Source organism: Rhinichthys klamathensis, unplaced genomic scaffold, assembly GCF_029890125.1.
Source record: "Rhinichthys klamathensis goyatoka isolate OS25496 unplaced genomic scaffold, OSU_Roscu_1.1 h1tg000049l_1, whole genome shotgun sequence".
Lineage (NCBI taxonomy): Eukaryota > Metazoa > Chordata > Actinopteri > Cypriniformes > Leuciscidae > Rhinichthys > Rhinichthys klamathensis.
In genome coordinates this window covers 1,207,082-1,232,278 of record NW_026606595.1, presented here as the reverse complement: position 1 = coordinate 1,232,278, position 25,197 = coordinate 1,207,082, and the positions used below count along the sequence as shown (strand labels likewise).

General features: G+C 47.7%; 1 protein-coding gene across 1 annotated transcript; it reads left to right on the top strand.

The window, feature by feature from the left end:
- The first annotated feature begins 952 nt into the window (after positions 1-952).
- On the top strand, positions 953-24,022 carry spred1 (sprouty related EVH1 domain containing 1). The gene is made up of 6 exons (XM_056247574.1): positions 953-1,601; positions 9,600-9,768; positions 10,823-10,991; positions 21,025-21,074; positions 21,919-22,062; positions 22,345-24,022. The coding sequence occupies exons 1-6, from the start codon at positions 1,573-1,575 to the stop codon at positions 22,939-22,941; spliced, it is 1,158 nt and encodes a 385-aa protein (XP_056103549.1). The 5' UTR covers positions 953-1,572; the 3' UTR covers positions 22,942-24,022.
- Positions 24,023-25,197: the final 1,175 nt, after the last annotated feature.

The following is a 25,197-nucleotide window of genomic DNA, read 5'->3' as shown; positions in this document are numbered from 1 at the left end:
TCATGCTGAAAATCAAAGGTTTTGAAAAATGATTGAAACTGGGATCTGCTTGGATCGGCTGCTTTCAGAGAATGAGCCCTAGAAGCATCTGAGGTTATTTCGCCAATGAATCCCAAACATTAGGATGTTGCACGATGGAGATGCACGTATAAACATCTAGAGAGCGTGAAAGTCTGACACAGATGACAACACAAACAACACACTGTTTTCATAAGGTATAAGGTGTGTGGTTTAAAGGGTCAGTTCACAGAAAACTGCTCATTCTGTCATTCTGCTCATTACTGAATAATTGCTTATATAGCGTGATTTCAGAGAGATTTGACACATCTTATTGAAGATAACGCGTTAGTGGTAAGAAATTAAACGTTAGTGGTAAGAAGTAAATGTAATGTTATCAGTTAGTCACATTATTGTTATTAATTTTTTAATGTCTGTGAATAAAATTAATGCCGCTTATATGGGATGCGGTAGAATATGTGAAATAAATATGATGAAAAGAGTTTAATATAACGTTAAGTGAACGCTCAGGGAATGTTAAGGAAAGGTTAAGGGGATCGTTCTGCAAACCTAAAAAACATTCAACAAACAAATCAAACGTTACAAACATTGTTTGTACATTTAAGGAAAATTGTTTGTACATTGTAATTTTAGGGAAGAAATAAAATAATACAGACATAGGCCTAATTGAAATGCAGGACACTGAGCAATTGAGCTGGTGGTCACCCTAATGTGCACCAATAAATAATTTATAATAATTGCTGCAATATTCCATAAAAGAAATAAAAGAAAAGAATGGTCCATTTTGATTTCATGGTGACTTTAAGGATGTTTGGTGTTTCTACGTGGCTTTTAAAACTGACTTTCCTCAGATAACGTCGGTCAGGTGTAGAACATCACTGAGTGGATCATGTCAAGAACGCTGTCAATCATCTGAGCTCGCACGTCAGGAGCGGGATCTGGAATGTGCGGCGGAGGGATCTGTGTTGCGCGCAGGCCGCGTCCGCTCTTCCGCCCAGTTTTCCTATGTGATTCGCCTGCGCTGAAAATGGAGTTCGCGTAAAGCAGATCCTCAAAGTTCCCATGAAGAATCGCAGTCATTCTGCACGTTCCGGTGACACTTTCTGTTCCGAGCCGAGACTGTCGTCCAGCTCCAGCCTCCCCCTGTGCGTCGAGGAAGCGTACATTACACAGGGGTTCGTTTCATTGCTGAAATACTGCCGTGTGAACTTGTCTATGATCGGGTCCTGTGGATTTTCCAAACTCGCTTTCGCTGGGATTTTAGGATTTTTGTCCGACCAGGATGAGGAAGACTCCGATGGTTTCGCCTCAGAATGTGATTTATAGTGCAGATGGATCGAAGTGTTGCTTTCATTGCTTTCACACACCATTCCCGATCTGAATCCGCTGTTTTGGCGTCTCGTGCAGCATATCGACTGCAGATCGGGTCGCTTTCTGTCAATAATGGCCTTTCGTGGCGGTTTCACGGAGAAAATGGAGATATTTGCACTTTATTTCCCCGCCTTGAGTGCGAACTCGATGATATTTCCAGGATTTGAATCCCCGTGAGAAAAAATGAGCGAAGAATCAAATCCAAACAACGAGTAAGTGTGTGTACACACACACACACACACACACACACACACACGTACATTACACTGAATATGGAGCTGAATATGTCTGTTATTGCTGAGTATGTCTCGTCTAAATAGACACATATTATAAAGACATCTGATTGTTTATTTCTAAACTCAAGATGTTTGATCATATATCGAGCACTACACAATCGTAACACATGTATTACCATTGGAACAATACACAGCTTTGATGTGGCTGTTTATGACCAACATGAGCTATTGGCAAGGTGTCAATCAGCGTTATTCAATCTCAAATGAAAACACTTGGGCCTATTTGGAAATAAATATGATGTGAAAGTTATATAATGGATTCGTAGATAAACTCAGCACAGGTTCCGGGGTCTTTGAGAGCTGCTCGTTTGAGCTGTGTTGATCTCGAACGCTTTATATGTTAGTGATGTGTTTAATGTTATTTACTGCAGTGTCAGGCCGCGTCTCAAACCCTAGTGAGTGCCCTATCTAGGCAGCAGGCTCGCGCATGACAGGCGCGTGGCGCGCGCGCACAGTGCAGGGCGCGCGAGCGGGATTGACACGCGGCCTCAGAGAGCAGGGCGCCATGTTTTCTCAATCATCGCAGACCTCATTCATAAAAATGTCCAAGACACGAGAGCTGTCAACGGACGCATTGCGACTAATTTGCTGTACATTGTTCGCCGTTTCCGCGTTCATGAGCAATGTTCGTGATGTTCCCTTCTGAAGCTCTGCGCGCGAGAGAGACTGAGCTGCCCTGGTCACGTGACCCGCCTCCATTCATAAAGAACCCGCGTGCCCATTCACACACACACACACACACACACACACACACACACACACACACACACACACACACATGTCTGATGGCAGTTTTTAGAACGTATTAAAAGTAATGCCACCAAACGCAAGTGGAAATATCAAATCTAGTTTTCTTACTTTTTTGATTGTAGACGCATTTTCTATTAATCATATTTAAGAAATTAATGTTTACGAAACACATTTTTTTTGTCATATCTTCAGTCCACTTTGTCAGTATTCACGCTGTCACATGACCTGTCACATGATTGTAGAGGAATGCTGGTTTCCTTTTGTGTATAATCTATTTTATACATATTTTTTCCCCCAATGTGACACATCGCACATGTTCTGCTTTTCGTCACTGCACTAATTTAGCCATTTCATCTTCCATGTTCATGATCAGCATATAATCAGCCCTGATCATTAGTCGGTTTGAAATAATTGGCGAAATGACTATTATTATCGGCCCACTCTGATTAACCAGTGTTGAACATATTTAGCCTAAAATTGTGTGATGCACATTCAGCGAACTTAATTTATTACATTACAACAATTGATCCGAGGTGAATCATAAACATCAACCAAAATATAAAAAGCATCTGTTAACATAGTTAATGCATTAGGTAATATGAGCTAACAATGAGCAACATATAGAAACTTTTATGTTAATAAAAATGTTCTTCATTGCTTGTTCATATTAGTGCAATAACTAATATTATACAACTTTAGATTTCAAATATTGTATTAGTAAATGTATTTACATTAAGATGAATAAATGCTGTAGAAGAGTTGTCTTGTTTGTTAGTTTAACTTAACTTTAAATACATATATAATAAGAATACAATGATAATTGGTTCAAACTTAGTTTTAAAAGCAAGTAATCGTGTGGTTTTATAGAACAACACTGTTACAATTAGTGAAGTCAATCGATTAAAAAAATAATCTTGATTAATCACACATTTGTTCTGTGATTAATCACGATTAATCCTAATTAAGACACACACGTCTTTATACGTTTAAAAAAAATATATATTTAATGTCATAATTTCACAATTAATTTCCAAATTAATGTAGAGACATTTATGAATAAAGGTCAGTATCACTGACAGCTATTGATGTCTGGATGAACAATATTCCTAATGAGACATAGAAAACTACAAATTTGACTTGCTTTACGTCAAGCATTACAATAGTCATTATTTTGTTTTTCTTCGTTTCTGATGTCGCAATACATCATACTTTCATGAAATCCTGCAACATACTCTAGCTTGTCTGTGGACATCGTTCATTCCAAAGCCGGCGAGTGTGCGACAGTAGGCTGCGCTAGGCTAACTTATTTACCACAGCGGTAATGGACAATTCCACTTCCAACCTGTAGGGCGACCGCAGAGGAAAAGTTACTTAGTGTTGCTTTAAGAGCATCCGCTGCTGAACACGACGCGCATCACAAGCATTATTGTGTGTGTTATTGTTTCTTCGAGCGAGAACTGTATTCCGGAGCGCTGTCTGTGCACACGAGACTGGCGTGTTTGTGTGTGTGTGTGTGTGTCACATAAACAGGACATTCACAGACAGCGCGTTCTCTTTTGTCTTGAATGGTTTAAAAGCATTCGCATGAATAAGAGCGGGATCATAATGTAAAGCTAGCCAAAGCATGACAGCAAAAACGGATAATGCGTTAATTCGTTAAACTTAAAGGGTAACTAAACCCTAAACCAACTTTTTTTAGTTAATGATCTGTAAGAATGGGGCTTTATTAGTGCTGATCATTGATTCGAGTAACTTTTTTGACATTTGGGTATAAAATGTTTTAATTCTACAATATATGGTGTAAAAACGCCTGAGTGCTGCCCTCTTCAGGTTGAACGGTGGCTACTGCAGTTGAATTTTCCGATTGGATGTTAGCGGTGGTACTTGACGGTGACGTAAGCAGATTCCAGCTCACCACGAGCTACCACACCATCTTGTTTGGTCAAAACCACTGTGAGTCAAGAGTTGGAATTACGAGTATTGAAAACGATCAGGATAAAGTATTTTAGCATCTATTTAGCATAGCATTTATATAGTTATTTAGATTATTTTGTGTAGCCTAGTTAGTTAGTTAGTTAGTTAGTAGCATAGTACAGTTAGGATAGCTTCAAGTTAGCGTAGATGTATCTGTATTTAGTACAGTGGTCAGGATGGTAACGTTAACGGAATAGAGGTGGACATGGGCTTCTCCACACAGCTGGCGCTGAAAAGCGACGCAGTGCCAAACGCTGCTCCTCCTGCACGGACTCCACCACCGCAGTCGCGTCTTGATGTGAGTGATCATGTATATTTTAATCACAATTTATGGATAGGCTAAAGTTAATCCTCTGGGGTCGACAAACGCGCCGGCGCATTATGCTGGATTTTTTCACATAGCGACAGAATATGAATATGCCTACAGAGAGCGCGCGCTATTGACATCAACTCGACAAAACTCATCAGATGCCGCTCGCGACGTGGGAGTTAAGACCGCAGTTTGAGCCAGCGGCTCGAATTGATATGGCCCTGTGTCCACAGACAATTCACCCTCCTCCACTTCAGGTGAAGCTGGGGGAGAAAAGTCCTCGACTTCAAATGACCGCTCTGTTGCAAAGCTACTTGCGTCACTCCAGTCACTCTCCATTTTAGAGTCTGACAGCAGCTGTCAATCAATCCGTCACTGCGGGTCTCAGGTGCACGCCCCCCGCTCAGCCCCGCCCTCAGATCGCCCCCTCCATCTCCGCTGGGGTCTGCCCACTTTTTCAGCATTTTTCAAATATTGCCAGTGGGTGGAGTCAGACTCTGAGCAGGGGTTTAGTTACCCTTTAAGCACTAAAGCCGCCTTTCCACTGCACACGACATTCGCATACGATTGTCGCATTGCGCCCCCTAGTGGCAGTCGCACGGAACTTTGAAATTGGTCATGAAGCAACCGTTACTCTCGGCTATTCACAATGGTAAAATGAATGATGAATGTAATGGATGCATGAATATATCCAAATGACCCTCAATACATCTACAATAAAAACAATAGATTTTACAGAGCTAATCAATATAAATATTGATTTAATAATTATAAAATATTTTTTTCTGCCATAATTATTAATAACCGACATTTTACAGAAATAGCGTTTACAGAATAACATTAAAGAGTTGAAATATTGGTAATTCTAGCCTCGCGCTCATAGTTTTGATTAGAATACATCACATCCGGTCGGCCGGTCGCATACGGCCTAGCCGCAAAAGTTCAGATATTTCAACTAGAGGTCGACCGATTCATCGGTTTTGCCGATTAATCGGCGCCGATAGTTGTTTGGTGGAACTATCGTTATCGGCAAAAATCCACACCGATAGTTTTTCCGGGTTGCGTCCGTTGCTGGAGCGGCTGAGAAGTGCGCGCGGTCATTACACAGCACGAGAGCGCTCAGAACAGAAGAGACTGCTGGCATTATACAGAGTGAGAGCGGCCTCTAGAGGACAAATAACAAACTATCACTGGCTGAGTTGTTTACGTTAACACGTGAGGCAGCGCGCAGCACAGAGAGAACACGCAGCACAGAGAGCGCTGACATTTAAAACACCGACAACGAAACGGTATGAATCCATAACACTAAAGTAGCTACACATTGCCATATCATTACAAATTAATTCATTTGTTGACTAGATGCTGCATCAGCAGAGAAAGAACAGTAGTTTGCCGTCGAGGCTGTGAGGACTCTAACATTACCTCAGTCAACCGTTAATGCAATGTGACAAAAACACACGCAGACCTGACCCAAATGTTTTATGGCGCAATTGTTACAATCTATTTGCATTATTTTTATCCGGCTGGTCACTTTTATGCGTTCATTAGCCGACGAAGTTGCATATTTAAAACTAGTGACGTGATTGCTTTCTCAACATTGATATGTTCATGCAGCCGACAGAAACGTAAACTAATCAGAAACGCGTTCGATTTAAGATCTTTTTAATCACTACAATAGATCTTGTTATTTTTGATTAGATAATCATCAAGTGTTCTAAAATATAGAAGCAAATAAAGTGAGAGACTATAGGCTATATTACGTATACATAATACAGGTCTTTATTACATTTTAATGGCCATCTTTAAGCACGACTCTTTGGAATCATATGAAAAGGTAACACTTTACAATAACATTCCATTTTTAGCATTAAATAAGGTTAATACAAGTTGTAGAAGAATTATTCATTGTTACGGTAGTTTGTTAATTTCAAAATTTACTAATGCATTTGAAATTGAGTTTTAATTCTTATTTTATCTTTTATTACCTTAGTTAATGTACTGTGAATGAACTAACATGAATGATAAAGGTACAATTGTATTGCTCATATTAATACATGCAGTAAAAAGGTATATTACATTATGCATATAGTTCATGAAAGCTAGTTAATACATCCTTGTTTACAAATGGGACTTGCAAAGTGTTACCTATGAAATGTACATATGTTTCTAGGTTATAGCTAACGAAACCTGTAATATTTTAATGTTTAAATTATTTTCTGTATAAAGTTAATATATTCATATTCATTTATTTATTTAATTGAGCACATTTCAGTTCAGCACTGTTTTATTGTGAGTATGATGTTTGTTTTTAATCCAGTATCCATTAAAAAAAATATCGGTTGAATTATCGGTTATCGGCATGTACGGTCAAACCTAGATATCGGTATCGGTAAAATCCACTATCGGTCGACCTCTAATTTCAACGGATCCAAAGCTCAAATCGGATACGAATTTTCCGCATACGCATATGATCGGAACTCCCCGCAGCACCCGTACGACTCTCCATTGGAAATGAATGACTTCCGGTCCAACGGCGGCTTTAAACTATATAGCCTAATATACACAGTATAAGCAGTCGTCTCCTGCAGATGATGTGTTCTGACCGGAGCCTGCAGGGGGCGCCAGCGGCTGGTGTCGCTACACTACAGCACATCAAGGCCTGGTTATGGACAAACATATCATTCAAATGTCTAATCTTTAATATTGGGCCATTAGAGATGCTGCAGCCACTGTCATTTCCTGAACATGTGCACATCAAAACATGAGCAAGGGTTTAAACTTTAATTTTGAAATCTCGATGAGCAATTTGTTCAAATGCAAAAATTCAAATGCATTTTGAGCGGCAAAATTTCAGGGCATCCCTAATTTTGGGGCAAGAAAGAGTTGGATAGTCTCTGAGCGAGAGTGTGTGTTGTAGGAGCGTGAGCAACACACGTGCGGCCTGAAGTGTGTGTGTGTGTGTGTGTGTGAGAGCTGACAAACTGGATGACAGCAGGAAGGGTCGAGGCGGTGTGTGTGTGTGTGTGTGTGTGTGTACTGTACGGAAGTCTCCGAGTCGGTTCAATGCTAGTTTGACTGCAGTTACTGTAAGCTAGCAGTCATTGGTGTTATGTAATCTAGGCTGAATAAAACATGAATAGTTCTGATCAGAGTGTTTTGCATGTTCTCCTCATTGCGGTTTATAATGCTGAGGATGACTAATGCACTTTTACAAGTTGATTGTACTGAAATGTGTGTTGGCAGTGCCTGTACACAACCATCATATAATGATAAAAATCCATCCAGTGTTTTTGTTTTAATCTCCTTATATGTTTTCCCCTGCCTCAAATCGAGCCGTTCGACCGTGTGACGTCACACGCTCGGAAGCCCCTCCCACGATTGTTGAATGACAGCCGCGTTTCAACACAGACCCGCCCTCGCTCGTGAGAGCTGTCAATCATAGTCTGCGCGGACCGGCGCGGTCATTGTTGATATGCTGGAGCACTGTCTATGAGCAGAATGGCGTCTAAGCGATTGTGGTGTTCTGTTCTTGGGTGTAATAACGAACACAGTCATTTTAATGTTCCTAAATCCGAACCGCTGAAGACGCAGTGGCTGAGTTTGTTTCCGAAGGGAATATTCCCCACGAGCAACGTCAATGCTCTCATGTTTGCGCGAATCATTTCTCACCAGACTGCTTTATAAACTAGGGTCAGTATAAAGCTGGATTTGCTAAGAAGCTGCTCCTGAATAAAGGATCGGTACCAGATATTCGTGTTCCTGCTGAACCTCTAGAACAACTGAAGTGAGTGTAACGTTTTATTAAACTTTATATTAATATCTAATCTTTGCAAATCGCTAGCTGCACGCTTCACGATGAATGCGTCTAAGGTTTACACTCAGGGTACATTACGGCATGTTTTCTATGTACGACGTTCTCAATATAATTCATAATCCCACGTCTATAATGAACAACGCGTTATGGTTATTGTGTTACAAACGGTGTATGCGCAGAACAGAGGGGCGGAGTGAGCAAAGCTCATTATCATTTAAAGTCATATGCACTGAAACGGCGTGCTGAAAACAGAGCTGTTTTTGACCAGATAAAATAAGTGTTTTCTTACAATACTAATGAGAATTTTTAATTAAAGTATATTACAAACTTTTAATTTAGACCCTAAAGAATCATATTAGCTTGTACAAAAATGGCATTATATGACCCCTTTAACATAATTAACTGTGTATTTGACCGTTTAAGCGCAGTAAGCTACTCGATTTAGTAGTTGTGACTCACAAGCTGTTTGACACAAGCCTTTCCACTATGTCTGACATTCGCATATGATTTTCGTATTTCAATCGTGAAGCAACCGTTACCCTCAGATTATTCACCATGGTAAAATGAATGATTTTAATCTAATTAAAATGTAATTTCACAAACCGGATGCTTCAGATGTTTGCCATTAGCGTTCGGCACGCATAAGATTCGCGGATTAACTGCAAACTTTAACCATCATAGAGTGAACGTGTTTTATAGTCCGTATTTTATTACGGACTGTTCACTTGTTGTTAATAATGTGTGAACTTTATCAGTTATGCTTGTAGTTTTTGATGTGGTATCGAAGAACTTCAAGTGAGCTTTAAGTAATAAATGAAAAGCAAATCTACCCCCCCCCCCCCCATATATACTGGTGAAACTCGAAAAATTAGAATATGGTGCTAAAGTTCATTTATTTCAGTAATTCAACTTAAAATGTGAAACTAATATATTATATAGACCCATTACATGCAAAGTGAGATATTTCAAGCCTTTATTTGTTATAATTTTGATGATTATGGCTCACAGCTTATGAAAACCTGACTTTGTGTGTGTGTGTGTGTGTGTGTGCGCTCTTGTGCCGCAGTGAGAGTTTTGCGCGTGTGAGAGCGGTGGTCATGACTCGAGATGACTCCAGTGGCGGATGGCTTCCTCAGGGCGCCGGCGGCCTCAGCCTCGTCTCCGTACTCAAGATCAGCCGAGCCGAGGCCGAAGACCAGTTCCTCATCCACGGGGAGCGGCTCAAGGACAAATCGGTAACGGTGACATCATCACACTCACAGGAAGTGCATGTTCGGCGCTGCTGATGTCATCAGTGAACAGCCTGACACGCCGCTTGTTTCCACTCCACCAAACTGCAATAGCAAACATTTTAAATGCAGTTATGTCGAGCATAAATAAATAAAATAAAAAGAACGCTCGAGCTGGACCGTCTAAAGCTCAGCGATTCCCTCGGCGTCACTCAGACATGCTGCAGTATTCCCTTTCAGGCCGACTGCAACTTCACAGTACTATATCATTTTTATTCATATTTTGAAGTAGTTTTATTTTCATGTTTTCTGTTTATTTTAGTAAAACTAAAAATATATATTTTAAATATTTATATTATATTTTATATTAAGATTATTTTAGTACATCAAGTTAAACAAAAACAAAAAACACATGTTGCCCTGGCAAAAAGATCTAATCTTTTCTTTTCTCTCCTTTAACGTTTATTTAATTGTCAATGTTTATTATAGGTTTAGTTTTAATTAAAATAATCCTGACTTAAGTGTTATTTAATATCGCCTTTATTAATATTTCGAAGTTGTTTTTTGTATATTTACTGTTTTACATTTTTTTTTATTTTAGTTGAAGTTTTAGTCGTTTTGTGTAAGAATTTTGACATTTTTTGTTTGTTTATATAGTTTTATATAGTTTGTACATCAAACTAAATGAGAAATGCTGGCTTGTATGGAAGCTTGTTTCCGCCACTGAATAAAAAAGAAAATTGTCTCTTTGAAACTTACAATTCAGACTTTTTTTTTTCTCAGAATTGGACTTAATAACAAAATTGCGACTTTAAATCATGCAATTCTGAGAAATAAATTGTCAGATAAAAAGTCGCAATTATCTCTTAAAATGTTTTATTCTGTGGCGGAAACAAGCTTCCATCGCCTTGGTCTTGTTTTTAAAAATATTTGACTTCAATATAGCTTATATATTTTAGTATAAGTTGTAGTTCTTCAGTGTTTGAGTGCCTCAGCGAGCTGCTGTCTGTGCAGACACGGGTCTGATCCCGTGTAATGGAGAGCTTCATCTGGTCCTCAGGTGCTGCTGGACTGCTGCATCCGGAGGGATCTGGTGTATAATAAAGTCAATCCCATCTTCCACCACTGGAGGATCGGCAACATGAAGTTTGGACTGACCTTCCAGAGCCCAGCGGACGCCAGGGCCTTCGACCGAGGGATACGGCGGGCCATGGAGGACATTAAACAAGGTGAGCGTTTAGTGCCGTTACTGTGTGCTAATAAAGCAAGAATCTTCTGTGTCAATCAGCAGTGTGACGTCTGTGTTCACTCTCATTGCTCAGAGGCCCCGCTCACCTTCTAAAAACATGAACGGAAATGTTTTACAACAATGTTAAATGTGTTTGATATAGTATCTCATTTCTGAAATGCGTTTTCATCATGGACTGTAAAAAAATATGGGCATAGTGTCCTTGACATCACCCGTAGTGTTTCTGAAGAGCATTTTTAAAGCCCTAAAGTGGGCGGAGCCGGCCGTTGCCATCTTGGCAGCGTCACTCTCAAATAAACGAAAATGGGCAAAGAGGCGGATTAGCTGAGGTGACGTGAAGCTAACAGACAGCAGACAAACGGCTAAAAATTAGCTATATAGACCAAAACCACTTTTTGTACCAGGCTGTAAACATGTTTTTTTCTGCTGTTAAGTTGTGCATTTTAAGGGTCTCTGGGATTGACTTTCTTCTGCAGCCTCTAGTGGCCAGTCGATGAATTGCAGTTTAAATCACTTCCGTGTTGCTCATGAAGTCAGAGGCTCGTTCCTGCGGGTGGAATTTTACCAGTGTGTGTTGTGTAACGCAGGTCTCCAGTGTTCCCCCCCGCTTGTGTAACGCAGGTCTTCAGTGTTCCTCCCGCTTGTGTAACGCAGGTCTCCAGTGTTCCTCCCGCTTGTGTAACGCAGGTCTCCAGTGTTCCTCCCGCTTGTGTAACGCAGGTCTCCAGTGTTCCTCCCGCTTGTGTAATGCAGGTCTCCAGTGTTCCTCCCGCTTGTGTAACGCAGGTCTCCAGTGTTCCTCCCGCTTGTGTAACGCAGGTCTTCAGTGTTACTCCCGCTTGTGTAACGCAGGTCTCCAGTGTTCCTCCCGCTTGTGTAACGCAGGTCTTCAGTGTTACTCCCGCTTGTGTAATGCAGGTCTCCAGTGTTCCTCCCGCTTGTGTAACGCAGGTCTCCAGTGTTCCCCCCGCTTGTGTAACGCAGGTCTCCAGTGTTCCTCCCGCTTGTGTAACGCAGGTCTCCAGTGTTCCCCCCGCTTGTGTAACGCAGGTCTCCAGTGTTCCCCCCGCTTGTGTAACGCAGGTCTCCAGTGTTCCTCCCGCTTGTGTAACGCAGGTCTCCAGTGTTCCCCCCGCTTGTGTAACGCAGGTCTCCAGTGTTCCTCCCGCTTGTGTAACGCAGGTCTCCAGTGTTCCCCCCCCGGTTGTGTAACGCAGGTCTCCAGTGTTCCTCCCGCTTGTGTAATGCAGGTCTCCAGTGTTCCCCCCGCTTGTGTAACGCAGGTCTCCAGTGTTCCCCCCCGGTTGTGTAACGCAGGTCTCCAGTGTTCCCCCCGCTTGTGTAACGCAGGTCTCCAGTGTTCCCCCCCCGCTTGTGTAACGCAGGTCTCCAGTGTTCCCCCCCGGTTGTGTAATGCAGGTCTCCAGTGTTCCTCCCGCTTGTATAACGCAGGTCTCCAGTGTTCCCCCCGCTTGTGTAACGCAGGTCTCCAGTGTTCCCCCCGCTTGTGTAACGCAGGTCTCCAGTGTTCCCCCCCGCTTGTGTAACGCAGGTCTCCAGTGTTCCCCCCCGGTTGTGTAACGCAGGTCTCCAGTGTTCCCCCCCGGTTGTGTAACGCAGGTCTCCAGTGTTCCCCCCGCTTGTGTAACGCAGGTCTCCAGTGTTCCCCCCGCTTGTGTAACGCAGGTCTCCAGTGTTCCTCCCGCTTGTGTAACGCAGGTCTCCAGTGTTCCTCCCGCTTGTGTAACGCAGGTCTCCAGTGTTCCTCCCGCTTGTGTAACGCAGGTCTCCAGTGTTCCCCCCCGCTTGTGTAATGCAGGTCTCCAGTGTTCCTCCCGCTTGTGTAACGCAGGTCTCCAGTGTTCCCCCCGCTTGTGTAACGCAGGTCTCCAGTGTTCCTCCCGCTTGTGTAACGCAGGTCTCCAGTGTTCCCCCCCGCTTGTGTAATGCAGGTCTCCAGTGTTCCTCCCGCTTGTGTAACGCAGGTCTCCAGTGTTCCCCCCCGCTTGTGTAACGCAGGTCTCCAGTGTTCCTCCCGCTTGTGTAACGCAGGTCTCCAGTGTTCCCCCCCGCTTGTGTAATGCAGGTCTCCAGTGTTCCTCCCGCTTGTGTAACGCAGGTCTCCAGTGTTCCCCCCGCTTGTGTAACGCAGGTCTCCAGTGTTCCCCCCCGCTTGTGTAACGCAGGTCTCCAGTGTTCCTCCCGCTTGTGTAACGCAGGTCTCCAGTGTTCCCCCCCGCTTGTGTAACGAAGGTCTCCAGTGTTCCTCCCGCTTGTGTAACGCAGGTCTCCAGTGTTCCCCCCCGCTTGTGTAACGAAGGTCTCCAGTGTTCCCCCCGCTTGTGTAACGCAGGTCTCCAGTGTTCCTCCCGCTTGTGTAACGCAGGTCTCCAGTGTTCCCCCCCGCTTGTGTAACGAAGGTCTCCAGTGTTCCCCCCGCTTGTGTAACGCAGGTCTCCAGTGTTCCTCCCGCTTGTGTAACGCAGGTCTCCAGTGTTCCCCCCCGCTTGTGTAACGAAGGTCTCCAGTGTTCCCCCCCGCTTGTGTAACGCAGGTCTCCAGTGTTCCCCCCCGGTTGTGTAACGCAGGTCTCCAGTGTTCCTCTCGCTTGTGTAACGCAGGTCTCCAGTGTTCCCCCCGCTTGTGTAACGCAGGTCTCCAGTGTTCCTCCCGCTTGTGTAACGCAGGTCTCCAGTGTTCCCCCCCGCTTGTGTAACGAAGGTCTCCAGTGTTCCCCCCCGCTTGTGTAACGCAGGTCTCCAGTGTTCCCCCCCCGGTTGTGTAACGCAGGTCTCCAGTGTTCCTCTCGCTTGTGTAACGCAGGTCTCCAGTGTTCCCCCCGCTTGTGTAACGCAGGTCTCCAGTGTTCCTCCCGCTTGTGTAACGCAGGTCTCCAGTGTTCCCCCCGCTTGTGTAACGCAGGTCTCCAGTGTTCCTCCCGCTTGTGTAACGCAGGTCTCCAGTGTTCCCCCCCGCTTGTGTAACGCAGGTCTCCAGTGTTCCCCCCCGCTTGTGTAACGCAGGTCTCCAGTGTTCCCCCCCGGTTGTGTAACGCAGGTCTCCAGTGTTCCTCTCGCTTGTGTAACGCAGGTCTCCAGTGTTCCTCTCGCTTGTGTAACGCAGGTCTCCAGTGTTCCTCTCGCTTGTGTAACGCAGGTCTCCAGTGTTCCCCCCCGGTTGTGTAACGCAGGTCTCCAGTGTTCTCCCCCGGTCGGTTGTGTAACGCAGGTCTCCAGTGTTCCCCCCCGGTTGTGTAACGCAGGTCTCCAGTGTTCCCCCCCGGTTGTGTAACGCAGGTCTCCAGTGTTCCTCTCGCTTGTGTAACGCAGGTCTCCAGTGTTCCCCCCCGGTTGTGTAACGCAGGTCTCCAGTGTTCCTCCCGCTTGTGTAACGCAGGTCTCCAGTGTTCCTCTCGCTTGTGTAACGCAGGTCTCCAGTGTTCCTCTCGCTTGTGTAACGCAGGTCTCCAGTGTTCCCCCCCGCTTGTGTAACGCAGGTCTTCAGTGTTACTCCCGCTTGTGTAACGCAGGTCTCCAGTGTTCCTCTCGCTTGTGTAACGCAGGTCTCCAGTGTTCCTCTCGCTTGTGTAACGCAGGTCTCCAGTGTTCCTCTCGCTTGTGTAACGCAGGTCTCCAGTGTTCCTCTCGCTTGTGTAACGCAGGTCTCCAGTGTTCCTCTCGCTTGTGTAACGCAGGTCTCCAGTGTTCCTCTCGCTTGTGTAACGCAGGTCTCCAGTGTTCCCCCCCGGTTGTGTAACACAGGTCTCCAGTGTTCCTCCCGCTTGTGTAACGCAGGTCTCCAGTGTTCCTCTCGCTTGTGTAACGCAGGTCTCCAGTGTTCCTCTCGCTTGTGTAACGCAGGTCTCCAGTGTTCCCCCCCGCTTGTGTAACGCAGGTCTCCAGTGTTCCTCCCGCTTGTGTAACGCAGGTCTCCAGTGTTCCCCCCGCTTGTGTAACGCAGGTCTCCAGTGTTCCCCCCCGGTTGTGTAACGCAGGTCTCCAGTGTTCCTCCCGCTTGTGTAACGCAGGTCTCCAGTGTTCCCCCCGCTTGTGTAACGCAGGTCTCCAGTGTTCCTCCCGCTTGTGTAACGAAGGTCTCCAGTGTTCCCCCCCGGTTGTGTAACGCAGGTCTCCAGTGTTCCTCTCGCTTGTGTAACGCAGGTCTCCAGTGTTCCTCTCGCTTGTGTAACGCAGGTCTCCAGTGTTCCCCCCCGGTTGTGTAACGCAGGTCTCCAGTGTTCCTCCCGCTTGTGTAACGCAGGTCTCCAGTGTTCCTCTCGCTTGTGTAACGAAGGTCTCCAGTGTTCCCCCCCGCTTGTGTAACGCAGGTCTCCAGTGTTCCTCCCGCTTGTGTAACGCAGGTCTCCAGTGTTCCTCTCGCTTGTGTAACGCAGGTCTCCAGTGTTCCTCTCGCTTGTGTAACGCAGGTCTCCAGTGTTCCTCCCGCTTGTGTAACGAAGGTCTCCAGTGTTCCCCCCCGGTTGTGTAACGCAGGTCTCCAGTGTTCCTCTCGCTTGTGTAACGCAGGTCTCCAGTGTTCCTCTCGCTTGTGTAACGCAGGTCTCCAGTGTTCCCCCCCGCTTGTGTAACGCAGGTCTCCAGTGTTCCTCCCGCTTGTGTAACGCAGGTCTCCAGTGTTCCCCCCGCTTGTGTAACGCAGGTCTCCAGTGTTCCCCCCCGGTTGTGTAACGCAGGTCTCCAGTGTTCCTCCCGCTTGTGTAACGCAGGTCTCCAGTGTTCCTCTCGCTTGTGTAACGCAGGTCTCCAGTGTTCCCCCCGCTTGTGTAACGCAGGTCTCCAGTGTTCCTCCCGCTTGTGTAACGAAGGTCTCCAGTGTTCCCCCCCGGTTGTGTAACGCAGGTCTCCAGTGTTCCTCTCGCTTGTGTAACGCAGGTCTCCAGTGTTCCCCCCCGCTTGTGTAACGCAGGTCTTCAGTGTTACTCCCGCTTGTGTAACGCAGGTCTCCAGTGTTCCTCTCGCTTGTGTAACGCAGGTCTCCAGTGTTCCTCTCGCTTGTGTAACGCAGGTCTCCAGTGTTCCTCTCGCTTGTGTAACGCAGGTCTCCAGTGTTCCTCTCGCTTGTGTAACGCAGGTCTCCAGTGTTCCTCTCGCTTGTGTAACGCAGGTCTCCAGTGTTCCTCTCGCTTGTGTAACGCAGGTCTCCAGTGTTCCCCCCCGGTTGTGTAACACAGGTCTCCAGTGTTCCTCCCGCTTGTGTAACGCAGGTCTCCAGTGTTCCTCTCGCTTGTGTAACGCAGGTCTCCAGTGTTCCTCTCGCTTGTGTAACGCAGGTCTCCAGTGTTCCCCCCCGCTTGTGTAACGCAGGTCTCCAGTGTTCCTCCCGCTTGTGTAACGCAGGTCTCCAGTGTTCCCCCCGCTTGTGTAACGCAGGTCTCCAGTGTTCCCCCCCGGTTGTGTAACGCAGGTCTCCAGTGTTCCTCCCGCTTGTGTAACGCAGGTCTCCAGTGTTCCTCTCGCTTGTGTAACGCAGGTCTCCAGTGTTCCCCCCGCTTGTGTAACGCAGGTCTCCAGTGTTCCTCCCGCTTGTGTAACGAAGGTCTCCAGTGTTCCCCCCCGGTTGTGTAACGCAGGTCTCCAGTGTTCCTCTCGCTTGTGTAACGCAGGTCTCCAGTGTTCCTCTCGCTTGTGTAACGCAGGTCTCCAGTGTTCCCCCCCGGTTGTGTAACGCAGGTCTCCAGTGTTCCTCCCGCTTGTGTAACGCAGGTCTCCAGTGTTCCTCTCGCTTGTGTAACGAAGGTCTCCAGTGTTCCCCCCCGCTTGTGTAACGCAGGTCTCCAGTGTTCCTCCCGCTTGTGTAACGCAGGTCTCCAGTGTTCCTCTCGCTTGTGTAACGCAGGTCTCCAGTGTTCCTCTCGCTTGTGTAACGCAGGTCTCCAGTGTTCCTCCCGCTTGTGTAACGAAGGTCTCCAGTGTTCCCCCCCGGTTGTGTAACGCAGGTCTCCAGTGTTCCTCTCGCTTGTGTAACGCAGGTCTCCAGTGTTCCTCTCGCTTGTGTAACGCAGGTCTCCAGTGTTCCCCCCCGCTTGTGTAACGCAGGTCTCCAGTGTTCCTCCCGCTTGTGTAACGCAGGTCTCCAGTGTTCCCCCCGCTTGTGTAACGCAGGTCTCCAGTGTTCCCCCCCGGTTGTGTAACGCAGGTCTCCAGTGTTCCTCCCGCTTGTGTAACGCAGGTCTCCAGTGTTCCTCTCGCTTGTGTAACGCAGGTCTCCAGTGTTCCCCCCGCTTGTGTAACGCAGGTCTCCAGTGTTCCTCCCGCTTGTGTAACGAAGGTCTCCAGTGTTCCCCCCCGGTTGTGTAACGCAGGTCTCCAGTGTTCCTCTCGCTTGTGTAACGCAGGTCTCCAGTGTTCCTCTCGCTTGTGTAACGCAGGTCTCCAGTGTTCCTCCCGCTTGTGTAACGCAGGTCTCCAGTGTTCCTCCCGCTTGTGTAACGAAGGTCTCCAGTGTTCCCCCCCGGTTGTGTAACGCAGGTCTCCAGTGTTCCTCTCGCTTGTGTAACGCAGGTCTCCAGTGTTCCCCCCCGGTTGTGTAACGCAGGTCTCCAGTGTTCCTCCCGCTTGTGTAACGCAGGTCTCCAGTGTTCCTCCCGCTTGTGTAACGCAGGTCTTCAGTTTTCCTCCCGCTTGTGTAACGCAGGTCTCCAGTGTTCCTCCCGCTTTTGTAACGCAGGTCTTCAGTGTTCCTCCCGCTTGTGTAACGCAGGTCTCCAGTGTTCCTCCCGCTTGTGTAACGCAGGTCTCCAGTGTTCCTCCCGCTTGTGTAACGCAGGTCTTCAGTGTTCCTCCCGCTTGTGTAACGCAGGTCTTCAGTGTTCCTCCCGCTTGTGTAACGCAGGTCTCCGGTGTTCCTCCCGCTTTTGTAACGCAGGTCTTCAGTGTTCCTCCCGCTTGTGTAACGCAGGTCTCCAGTGTTCCTCCCGCTTGTGTAACGCAGGTCTCCAGTGTTCCTCTCGCTTGTGTAACGCAGGTCTCCAGTGTTCCTCTCGCTTGTGTAACGCAGGTCTCCAGTGTTCCCCCCCGCTTGTGTAACGCAGGTCTCCAGTGTTCCTCCCGCTTGTGTAACGCAGGTCTCCAGTGTTCCCCCCGCTTGTGTAACGCAGGTCTCCAGTGTTCCCCCCCGGTTGTGTAACGCAGGTCTCCAGTGTTCCTCCCGCTTGTGTAACGCAGGTCTCCAGTGTTCCTCTCGCTTGTGTAACGCAGGTCTCCAGTGTTCCCCCCGCTTGTGTAACGCAGGTCTCCAGTGTTCCTCCCGCTTGTGTAACGAAGGTCTCCAGTGTTCCCCCCCGGTTGTGTAACGCAGGTCTCCAGTGTTCCTCTCGCTTGTGTAACGCAGGTCTCCAGTGTTCCTCTCGCTTGTGTAACGCAGGTCTCCAGTGTTCCCCCCCGGTTGTGTAACGCAGGTCTCCAGTGTTCCTCCCGCTTGTGTAACGCAGGTCTCCAGTGTTCCTCTCGCTTGTGTAACGAAGGTCTCCAGTGTTCCCCCCCGCTTGTGTAACGCAGGTCTCCAGTGTTCCTCCCGCTTGTGTAACGCAGGTCTCCAGTGTTCCTCTCGCTTGTGTAACGCAGGTCTCCAGTGTTCCTCTCGCTTGTGTAACGCAGGTCTCCAGTGTTCCTCCCGCTTGTGTAACGAAGGTCTCCAGTGTTCCCCCCCGGTTGTGTAACGCAGGTCTCCAGTGTTCCTCTCGCTTGTGTAACGCAGGTCTCCAGTGTTCCTCTCGCTTGTGTAACGCAGGTCTCCAGTGTTCCCCCCCGCTTGTGTAACGCAGGTCTCCAGTGTTCCTCCCGCTTGTGTAACGCAGGTCTCCAGTGTTCCCCCCGCTTGTGTAACGCAGGTCTCCAGTGTTCCCCCCCGGTTGTGTAACGCAGGTCTCCAGTGTTCCTCCCGCTTGTGTAACGCAGGTCTCCAGTGTTCCTCTCGCTTGTGTAACGCAGGTCTCCAGTGTTCCCCCCGCTTGTGTAACGCAGGTCTCCAGTGTTCCTCCCGCTTGTGTAACGAAGGTCTCCAGTGTTCCCCCCCGGTTGTGTAACGCAGGTCTCCAGTGTTCCTCTCGCTTGTGTAACGCAGGTCTCCAGTGTTCCTCTCGCTTGTGTAACGCAGGTCTCCAGTGTTCCTCCCGCTTGTGTAACGCAGGTCTCCAGTGTTCCTCCCGCTTGTGTAACGAAGGTCTCCAGTGTTCCCCCCCGGTTGTGTAACGCAGGTCTCCAGTGTTCCTCTCGCTTGTGTAACGCAGGTCTCCAGTGTTCCCCCCCGGTTGTGTAACGCAGGTCTCCAGTGTTCCTCCCGCTTGTGTAACGCAGGTCTCCAGTGTTCCTCCCGCTTGTGTAACGCAGGTCTTCAGTTTTCCTCCCGCTTGTGTAACGCAGGTCTCCAGTGTTCCTCCCGCTTTTGTAACGCAGGTCTTCAGTGTTCCTCCCGCTTGTGTAACGCAGGTCTCCAGTGTTCCTCCCGCTTGTGTAACGCAGGTCTCCAGTGTTCCTCCCGCTTGTGTAACGCAGGTCTTCAGTGTTCCTCCCGCTTGTGTAACGCAGGTCTTCAGTGTTCCTCCCGCTTGTGTAACGCAGGTCTCCGGTGTTCCTCCCGCTTTTGTAACGCAGGTCTTCAGTGTTCCTCCCGCTTGTGTAACGCAGGTCTCCAGTGTTCCTCCCGCTTGTGTAACGCGGGTCTCCAGTGTTCCTCCCGCTTGTGTAACGCATGTCTTCAGTGTTCCCCCCCGCTTGTGTAACGAAGGTCTCCAGTGTTCCCCCCCGGTTGTGTAACGCAAGTCTCCAGTGTTCCCCCCCGCTTGTGTAACGCAGGTCTCCAGTGTTCCTCCCGCTTGTGTAACGCGGGTCTCCAGTGTTCCTCCCGCTTGTGTAACGCATGTCTTCAGTGTTCCCCCCCGCTTGTGTAACGAAGGTCTCCAGTGTTCCCCCCCGGTTGTGTAACGCAAGTCTCCAGTGTTCCCCCCCGCTTGTGTAACGAAGGTCTCCAGTGTTCCTCCCGCTTGTGTAACGCAGGTCTCCAGTGTTCCCCCCCGCTTGTGTAACGAAGGTCTCCAGTGTTCCTCCCGCTTGTGTAATGCAGGTCTCCAGTGTTCCCCCCCGGTTGTGTAACGCAGGTCTCCAGTGTTACTCCCGCTTGTGTAACGCAGGTCTCCAGTGTTCCCCCCCGCTTGTGTAACGAAGGTCTCCAGTGTTCCTCCCGCTTGTGTAACGCAGGTCTCCAGTGTTCCCCCCGCTTGTGTAACGCAGGTCTCCAGTGTTCCTCCCGCTTGTGTAATGCAGGTCTCCAGTGTTCCCCCCCGGTTGTGTAACGCAGGTCTCCAGTGTTACTCCCGCTTGTGTAACGCAGGTCTCCAGTGTTCCCCCCCGCTTGTGTAACGAAGGTCTCCAGTGTTCCTCCCGCTTGTGTAACGCAGGTCTCCAGTGTTCCCCCCCGCTTGTGTAACGCAGGTCTCCAGTGTTCCTCCCGCTTGTGTAACGCAGGTCTCCAGTGTTCCCCCCGGTTGTGTAACGCAGGTCTCCAGTGTTCTCCCCCGGTTGTGTAACGCAAGTCTCCAGTGTTCCTCCCGCTTCTGTAACGCAGGTCTCCAGTGTTCCCCCCGCTTGTGTAACGCAGGTCTCCAGTGTTCCTCCCGCTTGTGTAACGCAGGTCTCCAGTGTTCCCCCCGCTTGTGTAACGCAGGTCTCCAGTGTTCCTCCCGCTTGTGTAACGCAGGTCTCCAGTGTTCCCCCCCGCTTGTGTAACGCAGGTCTCCAGTGTTCCCCCCCGGTTGTGTAACGCAGGTCTCCAGTGTTCTCCCCCGGTTGTGTAACGCAAGTCTCCAGTGTTCCTCTCGCTTGTGCAGATGCCCATAATTTAAAAATACCAAATATTGACAGTTAATATCTTCTTCGTGCTGAAGGGCCTTATGGAGCCGCTGTTGTGTGTGTGTGTCTCAGTGATGTTCAGTGCTAGAGATGCTTAGGTAACTAACGCTGGTCCTGTGTGATCTGATTGTGTGTGTTCACCTGCAGGCGGCCCGCAGAACAGCGACACGGACACACCCGAGGACGCTTCATCACTGGTGAGGCTCACACACACAGGGCATTATCATTCAACAAAGAGCACAAATAATAAACATTTGATGAAAGTGTGAGTGTGTGGGAAGTACTGACAGGAGACTGTATTCACAGGAAGTGTCTCTTAGCAACCACAGGATGTTCATTACTGGAGCAGATATAAACAGACCTGTACACACACTCCTCACTCATGTGACTCACACACACACACAGCATTATCAGTGTGACATTTCCTCTTTCTGTTTCTTCTGATGCGTCGGCCGTCTGAGCTGCTGCTTTCACACGCGTGGGTCACATGACCTCCGTGTTCTGATGCGTGACGCAGGAATGCTTCACCGGTGTGAATGTCAGACGTGTGTAATGAACATGTTTTTTAAAGATGATGTTTATGAAACGAAAGGATGTCACGCAAATGCGCATGTACAAAATGAAAGAACTCAATATTCCAGAGTCATTTAAAAGATTAATTAAAATGAACGAATCATTCATGATTGGCCCTCTTTACTTTAAAGTGAAGTTGAGAAAACATGACTCTGGGAATTTGCCTGTCAAAGTGTTTTAAAAAGTGTTCATTATTCTAAGGTAACAATCATTATAAATCTGTGTTAAATAGGGTACATCTGGATGGGCCATGTGGCATTAAAGTTGTATAATATTTCATGTAAAATATGCAGTATTCATTCATGGGGACATAAAATCCACCAAACTGTAGGAATGACCCAGATATTCCATGTGTCTGTCAATTAACATGAGCTCATCAAAGCTGCAGGTGTAAGAGCTTCTGTAGTCTGTGACGTCACGCTGAGTTTTACTGAGTGTGTTGAAGTGTGTGTGTGCTGTGATTGACAGGAGAGTGTGTGTGTGGAGACGCCCGTGAGAGACGTCTTCTGTCCTCGAGCCGTCGGATCCACTGAACACTTCCGCGGCTCTTATGTGCGAGTGCAGCCCTTCGACCAGACGCTCACTGCTAACCAGCGGTTCCTGCCTCCACAGGTACACACACACACACAACAATCTCACATACACACACACACACACACACACACTCTCTCACACACACTCACACACACAACACTCCCGCGGCTCTTATGTGCGACTGCAGCCCTTCGACCAGACGCTCGCTGCTAACCAGTGGTTCCTGCCTCCACAGGTACACACACACACACACACACACACACACACACACACTCACACACACTCACACACACACACTCACTCACAAAAACACATCAGAAGTGTAGAAATACGAACTGTGTGTGTGTGTGTCTCTCTCAGGTCTCCTTCAACCCCAGACGTCACGTGAGCTTCCACATGGACGAGGAGGAGATTGTGCGCATCAACCCGCGCAAGGACGTGCTGATCCGCGGCTACGAGGACTACCGGCACCCGGATCTGTGGAAGCGTGACCCTGAGCGCGAGGCCCCCGACGAGAAGAGCCCGTACGCCGATGCCCCGGAGCGGCTCAAGCTCACGGTGAAGACACAGCAGCCCGCGGCTAAAGCGTCCCAGCGGCGGCGCGAGGACGGAGAGCGCTCGCGCTGCATCTACTGCCGCGAGGTGTTCAACCGCGAGGACAACCGGCGCGGGCAGTGCCAGGACGCGCCGGACCCCATACGCCAGTGCATACACAGGGTGAGCTGCATGCTGTGTGCCGAGAGCATGCTGTACCACTGCATGTCCGACGCCGAGGGCGACTTCTCCGACCCCTGCTCCTGCGACGCCAGCGACCCGCACTTCTGCCTGCGCTGGCTAGCGCTGCTGGGGCTGGCGGTGCTAGCGCCCTGCATGTGCTGCTACCCGCCGCTGCTAGCCTGCCACCGCTGCGGAGAAGCCTGTCGATGCTGCGGCGGGAAGCACAAGGCTGCCGGCTGAGCGGGACGAGCCCGCGGATTTACACCGGCCCTCGACGGGCGTAGCGCGACTCAGTCCTGTGGAGAGCGTCGACCGCAGGCGTTAGCGGCGGCAGGAGCGTCCTCGCCGCACGGACACGGAGAACACGCTAACACATCGCGTGCAACTATGAAGAAATGATATTGTGTACTTGTACAGTGGTTCTAACACTTGGCTTTTCCGTGAGTTATTAACCGTGCGCTAATGCGCAGATGCGCTAAACATGTTGTTAGCATTAACGACAGCGGTCGCTAAGACTCTTGTTTCACGCGGCTGTAGAATATATTCCAGATGTTTTCTTTTGATTCTGTCAATCATTAATCCAACAGGCACTTATAATCCTGCTCTTGTCCGAGACTTTTAACCGCTGACGGTTTAAAACCCTGGAGAGCCACAGAAAATGGACGTTTATTCTTACTGTGGAATACAAGTGTTTATATTTTACATGCATGTTTAAAAAGTGTTTTCTGTTTTTAAAATCGACCTTGTTTTGACTAATAACCAGATGTTTTTTTGTGCAAAGATGATGTGTTAGTTGACACATGTATTTGAAACGTGTTGTGGGTAAAATCCCGTCACGGTTAACTTTCTATGCAAGTATTTCCATGAGACTCTCTGACCTCCGCACACACAGTCCCGTTCCTCACGTTAGCCGTCGTTCAGGGAAACTTCGCGCGGAAGAACTGTCTATTGTCACTAGCGTATGAAGCACCGCTCACACAGAAGTCACTTTAAAATCAGCTTTCTGTTGGTCTGACAACTTTTGGTGCGTTCAAGTCCTCTTGGGAAGTTCGTATTTACGAGGTGGGAAGTCGTGTTTATGACAGCGTTCAAGTCATTTTCGTCGGAGTCAGATGGCGGTGTACCTTCTCTTGATTAATTACACAAAAATACAGCAAGGTTCTAGTTCTAGAAAATGAAGAACAAAGAAATGTGCATCAGATGTGCTTTGCTTTTTTATATATTTAATTTATGAAGCCACTGCAAATTTTATCATTACATATTATATTGTTATTGTAATGCCATCATAATCTGTGCAGGGAGTTAGCTTACTTCGCTGTAAATAGAAAAGCCTGACAATATGACTGCTAAATACCTTTATTGTGGTATTCGCCATGTTTTCGCTAACTGACACGCCCACACCTCGTAAAGATCGGGTCTTAAAGAAAAGCCCACAGGTGTTCACGAGTCACGACATTGTGGTGGCGTTCATAAATAAATACGATCTTTATGACATGACTTGAACGCACATTTGTTGTCCCTCACGCCGCACGCGGGATTCTGATTGGACTGACAGGATTTCGCCCGCGAAGTTTCCCCTAGCAACGGTAACGCGAGCGCGCGTTTCCATGACGACCCGCTGTAAATACCGAACACTATTCCTGCATTCGTGATCGCTGCTGACGGTACGTGTCGTGGTTTGATTTGACAGCATTATGTACATAGATCACCTGTTAATACTGTTTCACATTGAAAAGTAGTGGAGATGATGATAAATGACGTCCGAGATTTTAATCGAGATTCTCTCTAGTTTTGTATCGCCGAAAGATGGAAGGTTTGTGAAGCTCGTCTTATGAAGCTGCTAGAAACAATCACTAACTGCGTCGCGAGAGTCTCGTTCCTCTGCGGATGACTGTTAAACACGATCTAGTTGTAGTATTTACCCTGAGGCGTCGGGCGGTCTCCACGATCCCGCGGATATGCAACGCTTTCCTCGTGTGACGTCGCGCAACCGTCGCGTTTATGTGACTACCAGTTTAATCACGTGCTGCTATTGTTTTTATTCGTGTTGTTGTTCTCTCTTCATGGAAATATAACTCTGGAATGCATAACCCGCCGTAGGCTCCTGGCGAGATGGTGTCGTTCTCTTGAACTCTTCAGTGTTTCAGTGGTTTATTCTGTGAACTGTAGTTTTCTTCCCCTCCGCAGAAGTGCCTCATCCCCCTCTCCTAACGCTCGGTTCGGTTCGGCTAGCTCCACCTATTGCTATTTCTATTATGGTTTGAAAATACTAAATATATTATGTAATATTTATAGTTCAGTAACTCATGTCATAGTTGTATTTTCTGTATACAGGTGTAGCTTGTTACTTTCATAAATATACTATGTAAATATGCATACAAATGTTTGTAACTGTTTTTATGTTACACCGTACACTTATTACATCAGTTAACATTACTATACACAAATAAAAGGTGAATATAAATAGAACTTTGCGTGTGTGTAGTGTGTGTGTGT